This window comes from Thamnophis elegans, chromosome 5 (genome assembly GCF_009769535.1).
Source record: "Thamnophis elegans isolate rThaEle1 chromosome 5, rThaEle1.pri, whole genome shotgun sequence".
In the NCBI taxonomy this organism is placed as follows: Eukaryota; Metazoa; Chordata; class Lepidosauria; order Squamata; family Colubridae; genus Thamnophis; species Thamnophis elegans.
In genome coordinates, this window is record NC_045545.1 from 54487378 (window position 1) to 54511611 (window position 24234).

Consider the following 24234-nt stretch of genomic DNA (forward strand, 5'->3'; position numbering starts at 1 on the left):
AGGGAGAACTGGGACGCGGCTGGGCGGACAGGCGAGGCGAGGCGAGGCGAGGCGAGGCGTGGCGGGCGGGCGGGCGGGCGGGGAGGGGTATCCGGTTGCAGGTGTTTTCGAGCAGGATCCCACTGCCGTAAAGGCGACTGCGCTGGCTCGGCTGAAGGGAGGAGGTTTTCCCGAGGTTCCGGCTCGCTGCTCCTCGGAGCGCGGTTCCGGCTAGGTCGAGTGCGGATCCAGAGCGCGGGTGCCTAGGGGGCGCCACTCGCCTGTTGGAGCCGCTCCGCCCGTCCCAGCAGGGACTTGCTCGGCGAAGGAAGGCGGACGAAGGCAGGAGCGCAAGCCGAGGATGTGGCGGTGGGATGCGCGGGTGACGAATCTCTTCAAGAGGAACCTTCAGCCCACGCTGACCTACTGGAGCGTCTTCTTCAGCTTCGGCCTGTGCATCGCCTTTCTGGGGCCCACCCTGCTCGACCTGCGCTGCCAGACCCAGAGCTCGCTGTCGCAGATCACCTGGGTCTTCTTTTCGCAGCAGTTCTGCCTGCTGATCGGGAGCTGCTTGGGCGGCGTGTTCAAGAGAACGTAAGTCAGCGATTCCCGCTCTGCTCTCGCTGTCTCGGGCTCTCGCGTCGGCATCGCCTGCCGCCTCCATCCTTTGGGAGCGAAGATGCTCTTGGTCGGGCCGGGAGAGATGGAGGGGAGGGAGCCCCTTTCTCTTTTGCCACTTAGGCACCTTTTCAGTATCCAGGAAGGAAATGCCGACCGTCCCTTGTTGGGTGGGATGCGTGCCAAACTGTGCCCTAGAAATCAGTGCCTGTTTCTACGCCCGCGCCTGTTTTCCGGTGGTACAAGGCTGGAACAGATGTGATGCTGCAGTTCCTGACCGTCTAAATTAACGACCTTAAGCAAAGTTTGAGGCATCTATGCCTGTTGAAATCCATGCCCAGTTTCTCATAAGTCTCATCCACAAGTTCGGGCATAAATCAGGACTTAATTCTTGGTACATGTGTGTTGAATTGACTCCAGCAAGCAGAAATACTGAAGGGATTCTTGTTTTTCTTTAAAAATGACTCGATGCAGTTTTATTCCTGGCTCCTAAATACATAAGGAGAATGGGTAGAAGCCAGATTCTTTGGCTTGGACTGGGATAAGTCAGGGAAAAACGGAGAAGCCTGCCATACAATGCTTTGTTTGGTGGAAATACATTTTGATGTGCAGGTCACGGTGGTTCACACACAAACTATGATTTAACTTTATGAACATAGCCTATGTGTTGCTGCAGAGACTGGATTTAATGGATGGTACAATCCAGAGGACATTTCTGGTGGGTGGATGTGTGGGTGGATGAGTCAGATTGTGTAGGGCACCTAACACAGCAGTGGGCAACACCTATTCAAGGAGAACCTGGTCCCTGTGTCTTTAAGAGCAGCACTTCGCTCCAAAATCAAGCACTTAGTAACTACGTACGTAATTGCTTGTTTAAATGATAGATTACAATGACATAAGATGAAACAATGATAGAGATGCAGTCACAAGGGAAATTTAAAGTCAGTTATCTTAAAAGCAGTTAACCAATATCCGTCTTAGATATGCTTCTTATACAGGCAATTGTAAATGCAACACACACACACACTTTCCCACATTTTATTGCTTTTGCTAGCTAAGTTTGATTTTTTGCAAATTAGGCCAATGTCTGGTTCCAAAATCAATGTGCTTCTTTCTATTCATGAATTATTTAAAACATATCCTTCAATAACTTTCAGAGAGCTTATCCAAATAAAATCAAAGTCAAAGATCAAATACGAACAAGGCCTATGAAAAATGATCCTTATTGTATTGATATGTACCTGTCAGTTGAGAAATCCCACAGAAATCAACCATGTTATTGGATCACCTCCGAGGGCCTACATTAGCAACTCTTGGGTCTGTTCACATGACATCATTATGGTTATGTGAAGTCTTTTGCCTGCATAGAGGTGGATGCAGACTTTGGGGAAATGGAGCATGTGGCAGGATCCCAGAAGGATTTACAGTGGGGAACCAGCAGAACACAGCATGCCTGATGGACATTGACATAGAAACCTCAGGCTACAGAAATCATGCTGAGAATTTCTCTTTGTAATCTAAGAGGTTTGTTGTAAAGGACTTGTTTTAATAACCTCAATGTCCAAATTCAAGCTGTCTTCTTCTCTGAAAAGTTGGCAGTTAACATCTAGCAGCCAATAAGCATTTAAGTTGATGTAAAACAGTAAATATTCCATTTTCATACAGAGTTCCAGGACAAGATGATGTTATTCTTTTGAAATCATCAATAAACAATTAATAAGGAAATGGTCCCTGTAAAGCAGAAAACATGAACTGTAATTCCCCATCTCATTCCCAATTTGTGCTGTATAATTGATGCTATATTAATTTGTTCGAAGTTCCCATCTATCAACTGATGTTTAAGCTGGAAAACAGTTTTAACAGTCTACATGTTTTAAATCTTGGTGTGTTAAAGGTATTGACTATATTTTGATCAAGGTTTTCTATAAAACAGTATTTAAAAACCAATTCTTTTAATTCATGGGATGTTTGCATAATATTTAATAGTCTCATGATCAATGCATGTTTTAGAATTTCTTAAATCAAGGCAAGCATACCAAATATTCATGTAACAACAGTTTTGTACACAAAGATATTGTTCCATTACAACAACACTAAATAAAATCAGTCACACTAATTATTCTTTTCAACCTCATAATTATGTAGTAAAAAGAACAGGCCTGCTTGAACTTTTAACTATTTATATGTCTGAACATACATCACCCTATATAAATATTTGACTTCAACTTTATAGTGTGATGTGAAATTGTTCCATAAAATCTTTAGAACATAATTTTTTATAAGTGTATGATTTATGTGGACAAGATCACAGAGTAGCTGTCATTTAATAATGAAAGAGAAATTGTGTGTGAATTGGTTTCAACTATTTTGAGAAAAATATGGGATTACATCTTGATTTCTAATCATTTGTCTTGGCAATATTGGACATTGTCTTCATTGACAGAAACTTGCTTGTTTATTGTCCAGTATCATTCTTCTAAGACATCCCCATAATTTGATTCTGTCCAATAAATCTTTGAAAGAAAAATGAAATTAAAAGCAAATGATTATGGTATTTAGAATAATAAAAGGGCCCTATTCTGTATGTTATGTATATTGCTTGTATTATTTATAGTAACAGAGCCTATTTAAGCATGAAAGAAACGGTTTGGTCATTCATTTTTATCATTAAAGTAAAATTCATTGACAAAATTTCTTAAAGATTCTGTAAGCTAATCATTGTTGATCAATACTGCATTTTTCCCAACAGTCCTAAATATGTCCATTTTTGCTGACTAAAAGTAATTCCCAGCATTCCATTAGATGTAGTCTAAGAACCAAGACTGCAATTAACTTGTATACAGTGCAACTAGTAAATCATAGCATTGATGTGCAATTTTCTAAAACCTCAATTGAACTTGAAATAACATTAACTAGTCTTTTAAATTAATCTGTTTTCATCCTACAATATACAATATGTTTCCTGAGTTGTGAAATATGCTGCAATTCTCACTTTACTGGGGAAAAACAGAGATAGAAGGCAACTTCCTAATTGCCAGGTAGACAGCTGTTAATAATTGTGGAATCCTTGGTGCTCTCTCAGCTTGGTTGTTTGCCTGCACCAAGGATCCTCAATTCAACCCTGAATGACGTATATTGCCCTCTATAGATGTTAACAAACTAATACTGAAGAATTCTATTCTTGTCATCAGATTATTGCAAAGTCGTGTCCGACCCATCGTGACCCTATGGACAATGTCCTCTACCATCCTCTGGAGTCCATTTAAGCTCACACCTACTGCTTTGATGACTCCAGCCAGCCACCTCATTCTTTGTTGTCCCTTTCTTCTTTTGCCCTCAATCTTTCTCAGCATTAAGCTCTTCTCCAGTGAGTCCTTCCTTTTCATTAGGTGGCCAAAGTATTTGAGTTTCATCTTCAGGATCTGTGCTTCTAAAGAGCAGTCAGGGTTGATCTCCTCTAGGACTGACCAGTTTGATCGTTTTGCAGTCCAAGGGACTTGCTGGAGTCTTCTCCAGCACCATAGTTCAAAGGCCTCAATTCTTTGGTGCTCAGCCTTTCTTATGTTCCAGCTTTCATAGCCATTCATTGCAACTGGGAAAACTATAGCCTTGACTATACACACTTTTGTTGTCAGGGTGCTTTTTAGTATGCTGTCTAGATAATCATCAGATAATCAGGTACATTTGGAAGCAGAAATGTTGATGGTTGTGCTTAACACAGTTGTGGAGAGCTAATTGACCCAGAGAACAAAATACTTTTGAATGCCTTTTAGTTCTCCACCCACTCCCATGAAATCCTTAATGTTCCATCATCCAGATCTCAGCAGTTACTTTTCAAGACACTATAAAAATGATGGCTTGTCTCATACAGTGTTTGGAAAACACGAGACTTCCGGGGGGGCGGAGCCTGTCGCCGAGGAGGGCTCAACCGAGCTCCTCTCAGAGATCTGGTCTGTATATCTAAATAAGATCATAGATATCACCCCTTTTTGGCTATAAAGGGGCAGGGAGTAGCTCTGTGTGCTAGGATCTATTCGTAATTCACAGCCTTTCTCTTTTTTTTGGCTGTGGACAGAGATTAGATCCAGCGTGAGCGGAGCTTTTATCTCCAGCCAGTTCTTCTCAGCTGCTTTTTTTTTGCAGCCCCAGACAGGCGATCCCCCCCCCCCAGGACAAAGCAAAGTTGTTTGAAGCTAGGATTAATACGGGCGGGTCCCACTCCTGTGAGATTTATGCTTTTATTACTATCTTAAATACCAGCACCATTTGTCTTAGAGGCTTCTTTGTTTAAACGGACTTCAAAATGGCGATTTCTCTCCGTTGGTGACTGATAGGGGATGTACGTAGCCGGTTTTACCTTCCTGCAGACCGCTCCTTAACAAGATAATTTTTTTTTGGTTTTTTGGAAACAGAGGGGAGCGAAAGCGCTGTTTATTTGTTTATTTATAATGGCACCCAGGTCAAAATCGAAGCGTCTCTCTACAAATGTGCCTAAAGAATCTATGAATGAACTTAAAGAATTTACACTGGAATCGCAGCCCTTGTCTCCTATGCCCTCTACTGGAGAATTCTTAACACAGGAATTTTTTTTTCAAATGTTTAATGATTTTAAACAAGAAATTAAGGAATTTGTATTGGAGCTATATGGTGATTTAAAGTCTAAAATTGACCAAATGAAGGCGAATACGTTTGCAGCCGTGTCTGCCCTGTCAGATTATACCGCTGAAATAGAGAATAAATTGGAAAGTTTGGAGGAGGCTAATTCTAATTTGACTACTAATATTCAAATATTACAACAAAAAATTAGAGACACTCAAGAACAGCTCGTTATGATAAACTTTAATAAGAAGGCATTCGCAATAAGAGTCAGAGGATTCCGCGAAAAGGAGCGAGAGAATCTGAAACAGACCTTTGTTGAAGCCCTCAGCCATGCGGTGGGAAGCCCGGGACTTAACTTTGATTGGCAGATTCGGAAAATCTATCGCCAGAATTCGTTGGTAGCGGAACAGCGACAGCTCCCGAGGGACATAATTATATATTTCTCCACAAAAGAATCCAGAAACGCGATCATGCAAAAATTTTACAATAATAGTTTGAGAGTTGATGGCCAGGACTTGATTGTCTTCAAAGAAATACCTTTCCAGATGTTAAAGGCAAGAAGAGACTATACCTTCTTAACTAAAGAGCTTAGAAATCATCAGATTCAATATAAATGGGAGGCCCCAGCCGGCATTACGGTCACATTTGAGAATCAAAGACTTCGTCTCAATTCTGTTTCAGAGGCTCGAGATTTCTATTACAAGACTTTGAAGGCGGGACTTCCTGATTCACTTGGAAAAGAGGAGAGACAAGCCGAAGGAGAAGGCAAGCAACAGACCACATGGCTGCAAGATGGAGGGGGTAGCTCCCCCTCCCTCGGAGAAGCAGAAAAGCGGAGTTTGAGGATTTAGACATTCTAAAATATTCGCCAAAGTTGTGGATTGAATGGGGGTTTGCGACCTCTCTCCGGTAGAAAAAGCGGAATTTATTGGTGGGGTGATACTGAATGTATATATGTAAAATGCATGCAGAATGATTTACGCTGTTTAAATCTTGTTAGAAGGGAAAGTTTGAAGAGATTATTTTAAAATAGAAGGTAAACTGATTCTTGTTGAAACTATTATTTGAATATGTGGAATGATCTATGCTATTTAATTTTTATTAGAAGGGAAAGCTTGGTGAAATTATTTTGAGCTAGATTTTAAACTAATGTCTGCATAAATTTGATAGTGGCAAATATCAGAGAAGCAAGGGATGAGGGTAAAATGCATGCGGAATGATTTACGTATATTGGTGGGGTGATACTGAATGTATATATGTAAAATGAATGCAGAATGATTTATGTTGTTTAAATTCTGTTAGAAGGGAAAGCTGGATGAGATTACTTTAAAACAGAAGGTAAACTGATTCTTGTTGAAAGTATTATTTGAATATGTGGAATGATCTATGCTATTTAATTTTTATTAGAAGGGAAAGCTTGGTGAAATTATTTTGAGCTAAATTTTAAACTAATGTCTGCATAAATTTGATAGTGGTAAATATCAGAGAAGCAAGGGATGAGGGCAAAATGCATGCGGAATGATTTACGTTGTTTAAATCCTATTAGAAGGGAAAGTTGGTCGGGATCATTTTAAGATAGAATGCAAACTGATTTTTGTGTAAAGTAATACTTGATCCACGCTGCTTAAATTTTACTAAGAAGGGAAAGTTTGGTCAGATTATTTTGAATTACTGTTTGAAATTAAGGTTAAGAAAGATTATTTACGCTGTTTAAATCCTATTAGAAGGGAAAGTTTGATTATTCTTCTGTAAAGTAATATTTGAATATGTGGAATGATCCACGCTGCTTAAATTTTACTAGAAGGGATTATTTTTGAGCTAGATTGTATATTGATGTCTATACAAATTTGGATAAATGTTTATCTGAATACAAGGTTAAGGAAGAGGAATGGGAGAGTCTACAGGAGGCCGGGGTAAATAACAAAGAAGCAAGAGACGAGAATAAAATATAGATAGAATGACTTATACTATTTAAGCATAGATAAAGATGGGGGGCTGAGCTTAACACAAAGAGTTTCTTTTTTTTTTCTTTGTTCTTTGTTCTTTTCTTTTTTTTTTGTTTTTTTTCCCCTTAATATATTACTTTTATTTTTAATCCATACGAACATAAGATACTTTAGATAGAAGGCAGTGCCAGGTGTGGGCCCTGGGAAGTCGGGAGGAGTAGGGATGGGGATTTATGGGGGGTGGGTGGGTGGGTGTTAACATAGTCTCAATAAGAACAAGAATGCACTTATATACGGTTGTTCTTTTTTTTTTTCCTTTTTTTTCTCTTTTCTTTCTTTATATTTTTTTTCCTTGGTTTATTTTACTTTTTATCAGATTATAATAAACAACACTTGAATAAAGGAATACACCAAGGAGGGAGGTAGAGGGAAAGAGGAGGGAGGAGTAAGGAAGGAGTAAGGGGAATGTAAGGAGGGCGTGTTGGGAGTAAGGGGAGAAGGAAGGTTTGAGGGGAAAGGGAAGTAGGAGGGGAGCGTTAGAGGGAGGAAAGGAAAGTTGGAGGGGGTAGATGGGGTGTATGGAGGATGGAAGTGTCAGGTGGGGTTGTGAATGATGAGTTGTGTTTTCTTTTTTAATTTTTTTTATTTTTATTTTTTTATTTTTTTTCTTATAGCAAATACCCTGTATATAAGTGATTGTAAAATGGAATGTGAAAATGAATAAAATATATTTTTTTTTAAAAAAAAAAAAAGGAAAACACATGTTTCTCTAACTGATGCTATCTTCCAGGATGTTATTTGAACTGATGATATTGACTTAGATGGCATTTTTACATCTAAAAATTAATTTTCCAACTAAGTCCTAAAACTAAGATCCATTGACATGGGAGCATAGTTGTCCAAAATCTGATTTGTCATTTTCTGTTGACTCTGTCACAACATTCTTAATTGAATCTACAGAGGTGATAGGTTATTGTGTAATGGAATTAGAAGTATTCACTTAAATGACCTCGATTATTCATTCAAAGGAGAAATTATTTTTATCCCCAGATAAATTGGGCTTATTTGGGAGCTAAGATAACTTTGCCCATGTATCCATGCTAAGGACCACTTGTAAGTAACCTGTCTCTATATGATTGAGGCAAATTCCTAGAGAGGCCCTTTAAACAGGTTTCCTCTAGCACCCCATTGTGGCTGCCTTTTTAGAGTCATCTACACTTAACTAGTCTGCTCTAACACACATTCCATTCCCTATACATGCCAACAAGAGGAAGAATGATAAATCCACAGCCGCTGCCCCCCACCTCACCAATCTGCAGTGCAACTGGCCCACTGTTTAATCTGCATTCAAAGAAACAGTAATTGTCAGGTACAAGAAACCAGGAGCCGAGATAGAGTTCAAAAGTGCTACAAGTTTATTTCATGCTACCTATGTATATGACCCCTGCCCTCAGGGTCAACCTGGTCATCTCCAACAGGAACATATGAAAAAGCAAACAGCAGCCTCCAATAGTTAGGACTTAGAAAATGGCTGCCAGGGTGGTCTGACTCATGTACTGCTGGTGTAATGAGGAAAGATGATTCAGCAGAGATTCCTTGGGTCAACCAAGACATGTGAATGGGACCTTTGGGTCCAACCTCTTATTGCAGCATGGCAGGTAATTCATTTAGCAATCTTTTTGCAGCGAGGGAGGCTGCTTGCTTGCTTGTTTGTTATTATTTATTTATTGTCTTTGGGCTTTTCAGATCTGTGTTATGGCGTCCTTGGAGGAAGCAAGATGTTTAGCTCTTTTTAGGCTTGAAACTTTTTATTTTTTTAGAAAAATAGTTAATAAAAACTTGTTAAACCTAATGAAGTATAACACACATTCCATTCCCTATCCATGTGGATACTATTGAGTTGGATGGATTAATTGCCCGGACTTCCTTCTGCTATTTGATAGGACATAAACATGGATCTCCTAGTCCAACTGCTTTGTTGATATATAATATCCCTAACAGCTGACTTTCCAACTTTTATTTGAATGAATGAGAATGCTTCACTTCTATAACATAATTGGTTACTATGTTTGGGTCTTAGATATTGTAAAACTTGAAGGGGCTTTCATGGGCCTTTCCTATTTGAAGCAGGCTTCTGCATTCCAATGGGTTACCTTCACAAGGGCCAAGAAAAGGATGGTAGGGTAAGAAGGGAATGTAGACAGAGCAAATGAAAATGGCACAAATTTATCTTAAATAAATCTATGAATTAAAAAAAAATGTTTATCTCACTGATGCAGTCAGATGATCTGAAGATGCACCTTTAAGATATGTGATGGATGTTTTTATAGCAGATACTGTGTCCAAGTTTTTCATGTGCCAATTATACAGCTTTTCAATTGTATGTACATTCAGTTCATAGTGGTTGTTGATGTCTTTACATTGTATTTTGTAGATGGCACCTGTTTTTCCTTCTGGGGCTTTTGGTTTGCTTAGAAAGTTTTGGAGGGCTTTAATTGGTTTGATTCCATGAAATTATAATAGTCTGTTGGTGGTTTCTGAGATTTTTTTATGTTGGCAGTGTTATCTTTTTTTATTACTTGTATTGGTTGTGCTGTATTGGTTGAGTGGTCACGCACTTTTTGATGAAGTTGCACTGATATCCATTTTGTTGGAAGATGTGTTTCCTTTTTCTGCTGTTCAGAGTTTCTGCAGTGTGTTCGTACTCATCTAAATAAAGTTTTTACAGCTTTTCTTGTAGGAGGTTGCATTATTACTTTGATAGTGGAGCATTTGATTGGTGTAGGTGGTTTTTTGGTACACTTGTGTTCCTAATTTGCCATCGTAGTCTCTGCTGATCAAGATATCCAGGAAGGTTAGTGAGTTGTTGTTTTCTTTTTCTCTGGTGAATTAGATTCCTTTGAAGATGTTGTTGATGGTTTTGTAGGTATTCCCTAATTGATCCTTTTTATTATGATGATGATGATGCCATCTACATATTTGTGGGGCAGCTATCGATTCTAGATATTGCATTATGACCTCCACTATGAGTCCCGAAAGTAGTGATCCTATAGGTTCCCACAGGAATCACCTACCACATACAGTGTAAAAACTGCAACTGTCAATACTTAGCACAAACACACTGAAGACTAACAGAAAGCATCCATGAACACCAATTAGCAGTCAGAAGACCTGATAAAAACTCTTTAATGTCACAGCCTATGGACAGACTTAATCATAGTTTCAACTGGGAAACTGTGACCATCCTAGACCAAGTCAAGTTCAAAAACATGAGATAATTCCTGGGAGCCTGGAGAATATAAATTCAGAACAAACCCACTCCTTACTAGCACTGATCATGTTACCTAGTTTTAATAATGAAATGTCTGCAGAAAAAAAAAACCAAGCTCAGAGAGCACCAAGGACCCCACAGTTCAATCCTGAGCTACAAATATTCTCCTTTTTTTGGTACAAGCAAAGAATATTGAGGCTTTAGATCCTCCTCCCAAGCAGATTTTCAAATCAAGTCAATTTGTGCTAAAATCTACTCTGAAGTGGTGGCCACAAAAAGGATCATTCCATTATTTAAACTACTGCAAATGAACATCCTTAAATTCTTGGGTTTAGAGGAAAATCTTCTTACTATATTTGGAAAGAGAAATGCAATTACCCCTTGCTGGAGATGTATGCTGGAAGACACACCCTTAAACTAACAGCTGCAGACCCCAGTGCTCACAAAATATCAGTCTCCTATCATGAAGATTTTGTCTTGCACTACATGTGATGCTTAGATCATCCAAAAAGATTCCATTATTTTTATTGGCATCCTTGTTTTGACCCATCAGGGGTTTGGAATTTATACTTCTCTTGGAGGATATGAGATCTCAGAAGAATATGAAAGAAACTCATCTTAAATTCATAAGTCTCTAAATGTGTGCTAGCAATGGAATGGGGGGATAGATAATTAAAGATGATGAGACATATCACAAGAGTTGGCAGTACTGTATATCCATTTTGTTTTTGTGAACAATTTTTCCCTAAAAGCAAGGAGTAGTGCTTTTAAGCTCACTCTGTATTATACTGTATTTAGTGTGCCACTCTTTTACGATTAAGCACATTCATAGATTTCAGTACACATTGCTTTCTGTATTACACATCCTTAATTCTTTTTGTTGAAATTACAAAGAAGTATATGATAGGCTCTTTTTTGGTCTTTTTTTAAAAAATCAAAGAAGGAAACACTTTTTGTTAATGGGCCAATGCCTTATTAACAATTCTGAGGTTGAAAGTTGAGAGTGACATTAGGGAAATATTTTTATTATGATGACTATTAACAATTTTATGGTCAGAATATACAATCAGAAGAAACATGCAGGCCACACATTTCTCTAAACGACAATATGATTTGTTTTTCACTTCATATAGTGATAAACTTTAAAAACTATTGGATTTTAAAGCATGATTTATCTCTTAATATTTACCCAGGAACTCAGATAGGGTACCTTTGATCAATTCCAGCAAGACTTGATTCTTGGCCCATGCATGGACAAATGCATAGGTCTTCCAAGAATGTGCTGTAATTTCTTGATTCTGTCTAGTCATCTTAACAGAGAAGTAAATAATTTCTTCTTCAGTTGTGACTGACTGGTTTTTGTTGCAGTCCATGATATTCTGTGGCAGTCGCTACCTACTGATCCCTAATTTGAAGATCTCTGTCTTCTTTCTCTCACTGTTTCTTGTCATAGTTTCTACATTATCAATGAAAAGACCATTGGTTTAAGATTATGAGATTAAGCTCCTCTTTAATTAATAATGTATCTTTTCTTAAGCCTAAGCAAACAACACTATTTATCACCTTTCCTTTTTTGCCACCCATTTAAAGTTTACTAATTAAGTTGATTGATATTAAGCTTGTATTAATGTTTTGCAGAAATCTGGACTTTTCACATTCCTTTTTTATTTTTGCTTTCATTATCTTTCAGCTTCATATTTTCATTCAGGACATCACCTTTCCAATATTGCTATTTATAAGAACATAAAGAAGAATGGGGATAACAAGTAGGCTAATCTCACCCTTTTCCCTGTGTTTCTCCAAACTCAGTTCTTGCAGTACGTTTTGTTATAGTAATTGTACTTGTTAAATATATTTAAAAAAACACTTTGGAAGAGTAATCAGGTGTTCTGGGATACCAATCAGTCTTATCAATAAAGGAGAAAAATTGTAGCTCAGGGTTGAAATGAGGGGTCTTTGGTACTCTCTGAACTTGGTTGTTTTCTTGCAGATATTTCATTACCCAAACTAGGTAATATCATTGCTAAAGTGCTACCACTGATGATATTACTGTCAGCATTCTGGAAGAAACAAAATAATCTTCTACGGTGCCAGTTACCGAGTTTGGTTGTTTCCTTGCAGAAGTTTCGCTACCCAAATTCAGAGAATGATGAGGAGCCCTCAATCAGTCTTAATACATTGCACATTCTCAGGTGTTCTACACACAGGCCTTGCTATAGCATCTTGTATTCTCTATTCTTCTATTTAACCCATCTTTTGTTAGCTATGCGGGTATAGGGTTAAAATAAAAATACAGGTAGTCTTGACCATTATTCATTCAGACCATTCAAAGTTGTTATGGCATTGAACAAATTGTGGTTGTAACCTGTTCTTGCAGTTCCAGCCGTCCTAGCACACCCATGATCACAAGATTGCAATCTAGGTAGTTGACAACCAGATCCTTATGGTGATTGCCATGTAATTGCCATGTGTGACCTTTCCTAGCAGCTTCCTTGTAAACTCAATGGGGAACCTGGCAGGGAAGGTTGCAAATGGCTGGGATAAATCCCCCTCAGCCTCATTGTGCTCCTGCTGTGCTGGCCACTCATGCTGTGCACCCTCTTCAACTCTTACCTCCATCACAATCTTCTATGCCCTCCCTGACACTCACCCCTTTTGTGCCACAATTGTGAGAAGGGAGCAACCCCAAACAACACCCCGATCCTCACCATGGCTTGCTCATACCTTTGGGTACTCTCACAGACTTTCATTGTACTTCCTTGGACCCTCGCACACCTTCCTCACCTCCTCCTCCTCCTCACACCCTCATGCCTCTCTCACCAGGCAGCAGTCACTTCCCTTCTTGCGAGCCACCTGGGACTTGCTATTTCCTGCCAGCTTTCCCATTGATTTGCTTGTTTCTTCACCTAATGACCATTGGATTTGGTTAACAATGGCATTTCTGACTGCCTCACCAAACAGTGCGTTCCTACTTTATGACTTAGTGATGGAAATCCCACTCTCAATTGCTACCTATATTTGGACTACCTATATATGAATCCAGCCATTAAATAGAGAGAGTCCTGGATAAAGAAATTCTGAAAATACTAACATCTCTTTAAATATATTGGTCCTGTGGCTCTGGTTATATTTATCTGTACCCCACATTTTAAAATAAATTCACATATGCCATGTTTCCCCAAAAATAAGACAGGGTCTTATTTTCTTTTGAATTAAGTGCTTGGCCTTATTTTGGGGGAGATCGTATTATTTTTGAGGTGCGGGAGGTGTCAAGCATGGTCACCTCATGGCTGCTGCTGTGTTGCAATATTTTCAGGGAGGACTTATTTTAGCACATGCACTCAAAAGCCCAATTGGACTTATTATCTTAGAAGGGCTTATTTTCGGGAAAACAGGCTACATACAATGCATTAAATAATAAATATGGTCCTAAGATCACAATAGCTCTGTATCACTAGTGTGGGTGTCCTTAGGTGGCTAGGAAATTCTGGGAGTAGAAGTCTACATATCTTCAAATTGGTAAGTTGGAAAAGCACTGATTTAGCACAATACAGTGTTTGTGTCATCGCCATTTTATATCTATCTGTAGTTATCTTTCCTCTTAAATGCTCCTTCCAGCTACAGCCTTTCCCCATTTCACACTTTAGGCTTTTTTAAAATTAAAAACTAGTTCACATTTTTGGATCCTACACTCTCTAAAAAGATGGAGCAGTTGTTGAATCCACCCAAGGTGCTTTAAAGCTATTACAGTTATTTAACAATGTTGTGTTCCTTTCTAAATTTCAAATCATACTTTTGTGCAGGACTTTGAAAAGGTTTAGGTTTTAATCTATTTATGAAAGTATAAATTTTTGTTCAGCTGTCTGGAAGATTATTTCAGAATATATGAGTGTTGTTAACATGGCTGGATACTGACTGTGAAGAATCCTTTTAGTCGAGGTCTAGTGCCTGTCAGTTTCAAGGCTCAGTTTCTAAGATGCCAACCACATGTCTCTGACAAGCAAGCAAACGAGATAGTCTTGTTTCTCCCACACATCTATTGTCCAAAAGATTGAAATGTGAAGATTACAATTAGAATGAATCATATTGTTCTAGTCATTTAAAAAATACATTTGGAAGAGTTATCTACCTTCCTCTTATGGGAATTCCACCTTAGGAATTATTTAGGGCAATTCCTTATGATTGTGGACAAATACTCACTATCTCAACCTATGTATAGTACATACTTGTAGCTCTAACAAAGGCAGTTCTGTAATTCTTTGATACCATCAATCTACTTATCAGTTTCCCTTCTTTCACTTCTCCCATACTTGCAAAACAGTAATGTTTTTTTCTGACATTGATTTGCATCACATGCCTGCTTGCATATCATCATCTTCTCAGGGGAGTAACAATTTGTTCCAGGATTGATTGATGATTTTTTCTTGCAGCCCACAGTATTCCTAGCAACCATTTCCGGACCTATGCTTGAAAGCCTTTTGAAGACCATTTGTGCTATTTATGTTAGGGAAGTTCTTTTAGCAGAAAATCAAATTTACATTTCAATTTGTAGTACATGCTTTATCCTTATAGCACAAGCAGGTGAAGCTGATTTTGTGGCATTTGTGAAAATGTTCATTTTCCTGTGCCGCTCCTAGGTGTAATTTAAAGTCATACAGGAAGTGTCAGTAAGATATTGTACACTCTGCAATGATTAGGGTGTGCAATACAGATCCCTGTGTACAGTGACTCTTAGCTACTCATCCGTACCTGGGTAGTTGCTTGCATTCTGACTTTCTTTGAAGTTATTGCCTCATTTTATTTGGATAAAGGTTGAAAGGATTAACCAATAGATTAAGTTTTTCTTTACCACCTATTTTTTATGTAGTTAGGAATTTGCCTTAGACTGAATTTGGCTATCGGTTTCACGTAATTAAATTCTGATGATATTAGATGGTAGCAATGCTAGGGTTTAAAGCAGAGGTTTTTCTTGGCCCCTAGGATTGGACATGGGATGGTCTGCATTGAAAGCCTGACTATTCCACCAGGATATAGCCCTCCTGTAGTGCAGGAAGAGTATGACCCCTTTGCATAACAATGTAAATTAGAAATCTAAAAAGCTTATCCACTTGCTATGATTTAAACTTTTTAGATACTTTTGGCCTGGATGATTGAGTTTTCATTTATATGTTGCTTTTCATTTTGGGAAGAAACTCTCTGCAGTCCATTTAGCAAGAGTTGGTTCATTCCAACAACTCTCTGCCTACCCAATTTTTTTCATTTTGACTGAAGAAGCTATTTGGATGAGTAACAAAACATCTCCGTTTTTCATTTGCTGTGATGTAATCTTTTTAGATAGAAATCTAGTGCTTGTGTTCACATAATATGATAAGCTTGATTAGTTTCATATTTAAATTGAGATTGCAAAAGTTTCTTTATGCTTCATTAAACTGAAGTTTCTATAACAAATGATCTTACTATATCAGACCACTTACCATACTTATTTACCTAATTGATATAGCTGCCGAGCTCACAAAATGCTAAAGTTACCGGATATACTTGCATATATGGCTGTCTTGTGCAGAAGCTGACCATCAATTGTTTAACCCAACTATGGTGAAAAATGTGCCATCTGCAGACAAATCAATCCATATTTTTCATGGTATTTTGGTCAAATATTTAAGGGTAGGCTTTTCCATGTTTAGGCTTATATGTGAGTACATAGAGGAAATATAGGTGTTTTTTTAAAACCATTACTGTACATACTTGTGGATAAGTCCATCCATGTATAAGCCAAACCTTGTTTTATCTCAGGTTCTCTGCAAGTATATATGGTACATCTTCCACACAACCTGAAAGTTGCAGGTAGTCCTGGTGAAACAATTACTTATTGTCATGGTAGGCTCAGATTTGGAATCAGAGGAGGAGACTAATAATGAGTAGAAAGTGCCGGACCCAGCTTCAAAAGTGCTGACAGATGAGGAACAGTGAACTCCCGTGCTACCAGATGGACTGCCATCTGAGCAGGCAGAAGTGGTGGAACAAAACAGCAACCAGCAGTTAGAGCTGCTGTCCCTCTCTGAAGATGAGGGTGTGGAGTTACTGCAAGTGTTCGGCAGGCTGCAAAGAGATTGGAACAAAGGCGTTCTGTGAGATTGTTCAGCAGAAGAAGTCTTGCCCCACTAAATAAGCTATACCAGGGCTGTTTCTGTTAAAATGGAGCATCAAGCACAAAGTTCTCCATTAAGAATAAATGTCCATTAATTCTCATGCCATTGACTTGACTTGTGAACCTTGCAATCCAGATTTTGAACCTGGAACAGCCAATGAATCCGCTACAAGCTGTGACCCTTGGACTCCACCTGACAATTGTTCTGCCTACCGCTTTGATTTAGAAAACTTGTAAGCTAGGCTTGCTGAATGTTTGGAGGCAACTTGTCTGTATACTGCAAATGTATGTATTTGCAAGCCTAGTTTAGTGAAGAGAACAAACCCATGCTTTTGTGTATTTATGTGATATTGGTTTAGGACAGGACTCTCATTAAGGTGATGGTTTGAAGTTACAACAACATTGAATTAGAGTCTGTGGTCTTATGATAAGTTGTGGCCATTGCAGTATCCCCAGAATGTAATCGCAACAACAACAATGGTCACAGTGTCCCAAAGTCACATGATTGCCATTTGCAACCTTCATTGCTAGCTTCCAAAAAGGGAAGTCAATGAGGAAGGTGGCAGGAGATCATAAATGGTTATCATGTGACCATGACTCTGTGACCACATGGGGTTCATCTAATGACAGCAGCTGGCATTTCCATAACTGCTCTCCTAAGATGGAATGATCATTTGATGGCATACTTTATTACTGCATTGCTTAGCAACAGAATTGCCAATCCTACTTATCAGAATTAAGCAAGTACTACTTGTATTCATTTTGTCATTTATGAAATATAAAATCTTGCCTATCTCAGTAAAATAATGAGTTCTCAATTATATGTTTCTGAGTGATGAGTTTTGCTTAATTTGAGTTAGTAAAATTTATATATCCTATACACTAAGTAATATATTTTTAAGAAGGACTTATACCTGTTTGAGTAATATGATTTAAATTTGATTAGGGATTAATCCATGTTTTTGTCATTTTGCATAATTTTCAACAATTATTGATATAAGAAATTCTTTTACTTAATTTTTACTGTTTCTATTTTCTCAATACCAGCATAATAGTTTTTTGTTGAATGGGCAGCTATATATAGTTAATTAATACAAAAAATAAATAAAAATTATACTCAGGTTGTCTCCATATCAGATTCTCCATAATAGATCTTAATAACTGTTTCACTAGCTTCTGTAGAAGTTGATCTGCTTCTAATTCAATGCAAATGGAAGCAAATATGAGCAGTTTATTGTCCAATTTCTCTTTAACAAAAATACAACTCCTTACTTTAAAATTAGCTTTAAATAGAATTTCAACCCCTCTAAATAATTTGTTACTGCTGAAAAATATTGTTTATCAAAATAATTTTCTACATGTTCTGTTTTGCATGTTTCTTGAAGTAACTTCTTCCCATATAGTATGTGTTGCTAAATACAGTAATAAATTTCTCTTTCTAAACAAAAGCAAAACCATCATAATAGATTGATTACTCCTCCCCTTTTGCTGTATTCCTTCCTTTCTTTATCTCACATGTCCTTTTGTCTTCCCATAGCCAATCCCACCATCCTAATTTAGAAAATGAACTTCAGTAGGTTAAAAGCAAATTCTGTCCAGAGCTCCTTGCTTGGTCTAATAATTACTTTTAACTCTTTGGTGGTCTAATGTTTACTGGTAGTTTTAAACTTGATTAGATCTGTTAAGGGAGGGGAATTGGGGGATGATTTAGTACAGATATGTCAGTATATTGTATGAGTTCAGATCATTTGGTCATTTAGTGTATTTGAGTATCCAATTCACAGAAACCACTAAATCAGATAATTAAATAAAGAGGAGAGGGTTTTGTATTAATGTTGTCCATATTATTCTCCAGGATGGCTTCTTTGTGATCCCAAGGCCTCCAGAGAATATAGATCTATATTAAGTAAATCTTGCAATCCTAAAGAGCTTCTGAAGTTCTCAATTGGAACTTGAAAGTGGACTCTTAAGAGAAATGGAGAGTTGAATTCTGGGCACAATAATGAACAAACTATTCCTCTGTTTTCCCCAGTTGTTTGTTGCAGTGATATAAGATGTGTCGACGTCAACCCACATGCTCGTTGGGAAAATTCTGGGAGGTGAAGTCCACACATTTTAAAGTTTCTGTGTTTGAGAAATTTGGATTATTTTAAATTTTACCTGCTTTTCCACCATATAGCTGTTGATGTTGTTCTAAAGAAATTGGCAATTAATGTTTAACATGTCATTGTGTTCTTAAGCCAGTTGAGTGTAGAAGGTAGCTGTTCTCCTTTGACAAGGCTCATGTGTAACATTCCAGTTTTGGCACACTGCCCATTCCTAGTTGTTAGCATCTGCATATTTATTCCCCAACTAGCTCTTTTTGTATCCCAGAGGTATGGCTTTTATAGCTCTGAGCCTGTTGCTGACACATCACTAGCACTTAGCAGTTGTTGTTTTTTGCTTGCTGCTCCTATTTTTATATGTATTTTTCATTTCTCTGTAAATCAATACCAAGTTCCAATTTGGGGCCCTAGCTGGATATAATGCAAGACTTTTCAGAATCAGTTATTTATAAGAGGTTCCATGTAACTGATCTGTAGATTGTCCTATCTTATTTTGTTCTTTCTAGAATGAAATCTATCCTATTTGATGCATTGTTTACCATGTTTGAAATTTAGTGGGAAGGATTTGTTTTTCATATACATCAGGATATCAATTACATTATGTGTCTTGTGTCAGATTCATAACAAGCATTAGTCAATTTAAAGCTAGACATAATTCTACTGATGAACAAGTAGGGGAAGTTACTCCCTTTGCAGGAAGTGGAAACAGATCTACCATAGCAATCCTCATTATAGTCATCTTACTCTATTCCTATTGAGAAAATATCATAGAAAAATGGCTGGGAATGACAAAAAAAGTTATAATCCAGCACAATATATATCATGGGTTGGGAAAGTCTCTTTTTAAAATCTCTCTTAAAAATCACTGGCTTCCAATGCATCTCATTATTATAGTGACCATATTATTTTATTTATATTTATATTCATTTATTTTAATTTATTATAACCAACAACTCTGATAGATTCATGGCACCTTAACAAAATACAAGAAAGTGTTTAAAAAAACCAGTTTAAAAACATCCCACAGCATAGACAGCCTGGATTAAAATAACTAAAATAACCTCGATCATAACAAAGAATCACAATAATGATCTCAAAACACAATAGCCCTAGCACTAAGGCCAGGTTTTGAGGGCTTTTCACTACCCCAAGAGAGAGGGCACCATCCATACTCTGGAGGGTGCAGTTCCAGAAGGCAGGAGCTGCAACAGTTAAGTTAGTACCATGTTGAATCAAATGTCCTATATTAGAAAACCTGAACAAAACCATTATAGTCCTTACAGTAGTGCTTGGAATGACTGGCCTATGATACAGCAAAATAAATAACTTGTGTCTTTTCTTTTCCAGGTTGGCACAGTCTCTGCTCGCTCTCTTTGCTTCATCCCTTGCTATTTCTGTGGTTTTTGCCATCATCCCTGTCTGTCACAATGTGGTGGTTCTTGCGGTGGTCATGGCTGTGGCTGGGCTGGCCATGGGCTGCATCGACACACTTTCCAATATGCAGCTGGTGAAGATTTATCAGAAGGATTCAGCGGTCTTCCTGCAGGTGAGAAGGAGACTGGTGGATGCTGGGCCTAATTTTGTACCCCTGATTGTGTGCTTGTATTCCCTACTTCTCCATTGATTCATAACTGTTCAAGGTTCCCTAGTCCTTGCCATGATGAGGAATGTTTTCCTCTGATGGGGAAATATGAAGATATATAAGCTGAGACCCTTCTTTATTTTTACTCTAGGAAGAAGAAAGAAAAAAAATCACTGTACTGAGCTTGGATGGTTTATTTTCTTCAGTGCAACATGGAGGGGAAACCTCAACTTTCTTGGTGCTTTCAAAAAGACAGGATCTTCCTAAATACTAGATTAGAACAGTGATCTGTGATTAGAAATTGTAAATGCTGCTGCATCTGGGCATCTCTTGCTTTCTCTTTTGTCCCAAATACCCATATATTTTCTTTTCTGCACCCTCCATGTTGCATTTTGGAATATACCATAATATTTTCATTTCCTTTCAGTTTCTATTGCGAGATATGCATGCAAATGCAAGTAGATAAATAGGTACCACTTTGGTGGGAAAGTACCGGTAACAGTGCTCTGTGATATCATGCTGGCCACACGACTGCAGAAATCTCTTCGGACAGCCCTGGGTCAATGGCCTTGAAATGGAGATGAACACCAACCCAACAATTAGCAGAGTAAACTTTACAGGGACTCCTTACCTCCAATATATATATATATATACATATATATACATACATACATGTGTGTGTGTGTGTGTGTGTGTGTGTGTGTTTATTTGTGCTGATAAATAAATAAAGGGAGACTAGTATAGATCTATTTCAAGCTATTTAGCTCTCATCAGCTAGCCATACCCTTACTGGGATTTGAACCTATATATATATATATATATATATGTGTGTGTGTGTGTGTGTGTGTGTGTGTGTGTGTATTAGCACAAATACAACATATATATACATACATACATATATATACATATACATATACATATATCATATACAACATATACATACACATACACATACACACACACACACACACACACACACACACACATATATAAACTATATGTTTAGTTCAAGCAAGAAGATATGTGCCCTATACCATCCTTCTCCCCAGATGAACAGTTGGATACAAAACTAGAAGTAAAGGCATGTTGGCTCCAAACAGAAGCATGATATAGAACTAGGGAATCCTGCAAATAATGAATAGATGCAGTCATTTCAATGTTGATCTGGCATTCAGACCTGTCAAGAGAACCAGACCATGAACTTCAAAAGCAACTGAATTGAGTGCATCAAATTATAACTTGTTTCTGAATAAGTAAGATAAGATGTAAGTACTACATTGGGTTAGAATAATGAATGTACAATCCTTTATCAATAGAAGTTAATCTGTGGGTCAGAAGTGGGTTGCTCCCGGTTTTACTACCGGTTTGCTTTGCACATGCTCGCTTCACTTGCTCGTGTGCCAAATGCACGCTGTGCATGTGTGTACATTTCAATGTAAATTGTTCTTCACACATGAACAAAACAATTTACAGTGAACTGTGCATGCACGTGCACTACTAAACAACATGCTGGCAACAGAAGCAGTGACCAGGGAGCCAGTTTGGGGGCATGGCGATCCTGGGTCGCTGCCGGTTCTGCGACCCAGGCAAAAATGCCATTACTAGTTTGGCCGAACCGGGCCAAACCAGGAGCAACCCACCTCTGCTGTGGATTCATTTTAGCAATAAAAATAGCATTTAGACTTATATACCACTTCATAATACTTTGCAGCCCTCTCTAAGCAGTTTACAAAATCATATTGTCCCCAGCAATCTGGGTCCTCATTTTACTGACCTTAGAAAGATAGAAAGCTGCATTAACCTTCAGTCGGTCACAATCAAACTTCTGGCAGTGAGTAGAATTAGGCTGTAATACTGCATTCTAACATTGCACCACCATCTTCTGCTACCAAGAGATAGAGGCATGTTACAACATTTTCCTGGAGGATTAGTCTTTGCTTAGCCATAAAATAGCCATTAATCCTATCTTGGGTAATACACCAGCTATGGTTAAAGCAAGCTAATCTATAGCCACAACTATAAACTGAGATTAAATTATTCCTACTCCATCACAATCAAGCAATTATCTAGTTTAGATGATACAATAAACCAAACCATAATATCATTTAGTATGTTATATTGAACAGAATTATGATATTGATTTGCGTCACACCTGAGGTCAGCATCATAATTGTGCTGGCTTATCCTCTGGTTCTTCTGTGGTATAGGAGATATCCATAGTTCTAGTCTGCTGAATAGAAGGAGCCAAATGTCAAAAGCACTTGGGTAGCATATGAAGTTTATGGCACACAGCACACAGCCTTGTAAAGTCTGTCTCTAGAACCCAGATGAATTTAGCGATAAACTATTAATTCATTCTGAACCCGATTCATTTCGTCTAGCCAGATTTGTTATTGGCAATGTTGGATATCACACCATCTTTTCTCTTTGTCGTTCTCTGTAGGCCCTTCATTTTTTTGTGGGCTTTGGTGCCCTGCTAAGCCCTCTGATTGCTGATCCCTTTCTATCAGACACCAATTGCATCCTGCCGAATGGCACAGCCAGTGTTAGCAGCAACCTCCCTCACATCCGGAAGTCATTGGTCCCACATCATCCTGGGAACCTGACACATTATGACCTACCCATAAAAGGACTGGTGGTGACCAGAGTGTCTTATGCTTTCTGGATTATAGCTCTGATCAACGTAAGTATGGCCAGGTCAGTTGTTCCGTGTATAATGTTCATACACATCTTCAGAGAAATGCAAGTAGAAGCTTTTGATCCCAGGTTGCAATTTGTTTTGACACTCCGACAGATCAGTCTTCTCAAAATGTTTCCACCATCATCCTTTCTCCAAATATGACAGTCATCCAAAGCTTTATTTTAGAGATTTATATCGCATTTCGAGAGGACATGAACATAAAACCAACATTCAATAGACTGTTCTGCCTCTGCCAAAATTATCAGATTCACAAGGAATAGATTGCCTAAGTGGTTTGCTACAGAAGAAGCATATTGTGCCTGATATTTAAATCTTCCTAATCCAGGAAACAAATTCATAATCCTCCCCAGTCCCTTTTGAAACAGACGCTGCCTTTTCTTCCTCTTTTACAGAGGCCAGTTAGGTTAATTCACACTTTTCCTATTTTCCCTTGTAAATAAAATTCCACATTTCAAGGTATAAAGTCTGGGAGGACTAGTTAATGACTGTGATCCGTACCATTTCAAGATAGTGTTTACTGATTTCAATATCTTTGAGCTTGTTGTAACTGCTAGAACAGGTTGTTAGAACAACCTGAAGTTATATGTTCCCTTGCAGCCCCCTATCTTTTATGTGGGTATTTCTTTTATTTTTACCAATCTTAATGAACATTTATGTTTACATTATATAATGAATACCACTCAGTTCATGGTGACCTACTCTAAAGTTGGTGTACTATTGAGAATTTGAGTGGCATGACAAAGGTGAAGCAGTGGAGGTAATCTGTCTTGGTTACAGGCAATAAGAGTGAGCGTTAATTGGCAACTTGGAGATGATAAGGAGGCAATTTGGAAGGTTGGTGGCAATTGTGGAGTCAGGCGCACTGACAGCAGTAGGCAATCAATTCCTACATTGAATAGACAGAGAAATTTAACTAAATCTACCCTGTACCCAGTCAGTCATAGCAATGGCAGCTTTATTTTTGTATGAGAATGTGGGGAAGGGAAAGGTTGAAAGGGAAGAATTAAATCTCCCTTTTCTCCATAACTGCAAGCATGTTGTACTGTAGGAATAAACGTAAAAGAGGAAAATTGAAATGGCAACAGACATTGCTATTATGGCAGCACACAGATTAAACTCCAACAATTAAGATAGTGGGGCTTTTGATATTGTCCCAAATTAGGGGGCAGTTGCAGCGTGGGTTTTGATATGTTTTATTAATATGTTTTGAAATTCTTAATGCATTTGTACAATTTCAGTACAATTATACCTATGTAGTATTAATTAAGAATTGATACTCCATTAT

At 38.1% G+C, this 24234-nt stretch overlaps 1 protein-coding gene across 1 annotated transcript in view; it reads left to right on the forward strand.

Annotated features, from left to right (window-relative positions):
• The first annotated feature begins 320 nt into the window (after nt 1–320).
• Nucleotides 321–24234, forward strand: part of MFSD4A (major facilitator superfamily domain containing 4A) — a 44471-nt gene continuing 20557 nt past the window's right edge. The window contains exons 1-3 of the mRNA XM_032218539.1: nt 321–573; nt 20014–20212; nt 22692–22931. Of these exons, the coding sequence (XP_032074430.1) occupies nt 341–573; nt 20014–20212; nt 22692–22931 (672 nt within the window). The 5' untranslated portion in view covers nt 321–340. The remainder of the gene's footprint in view (nt 574–20013; nt 20213–22691; nt 22932–24234) is intronic.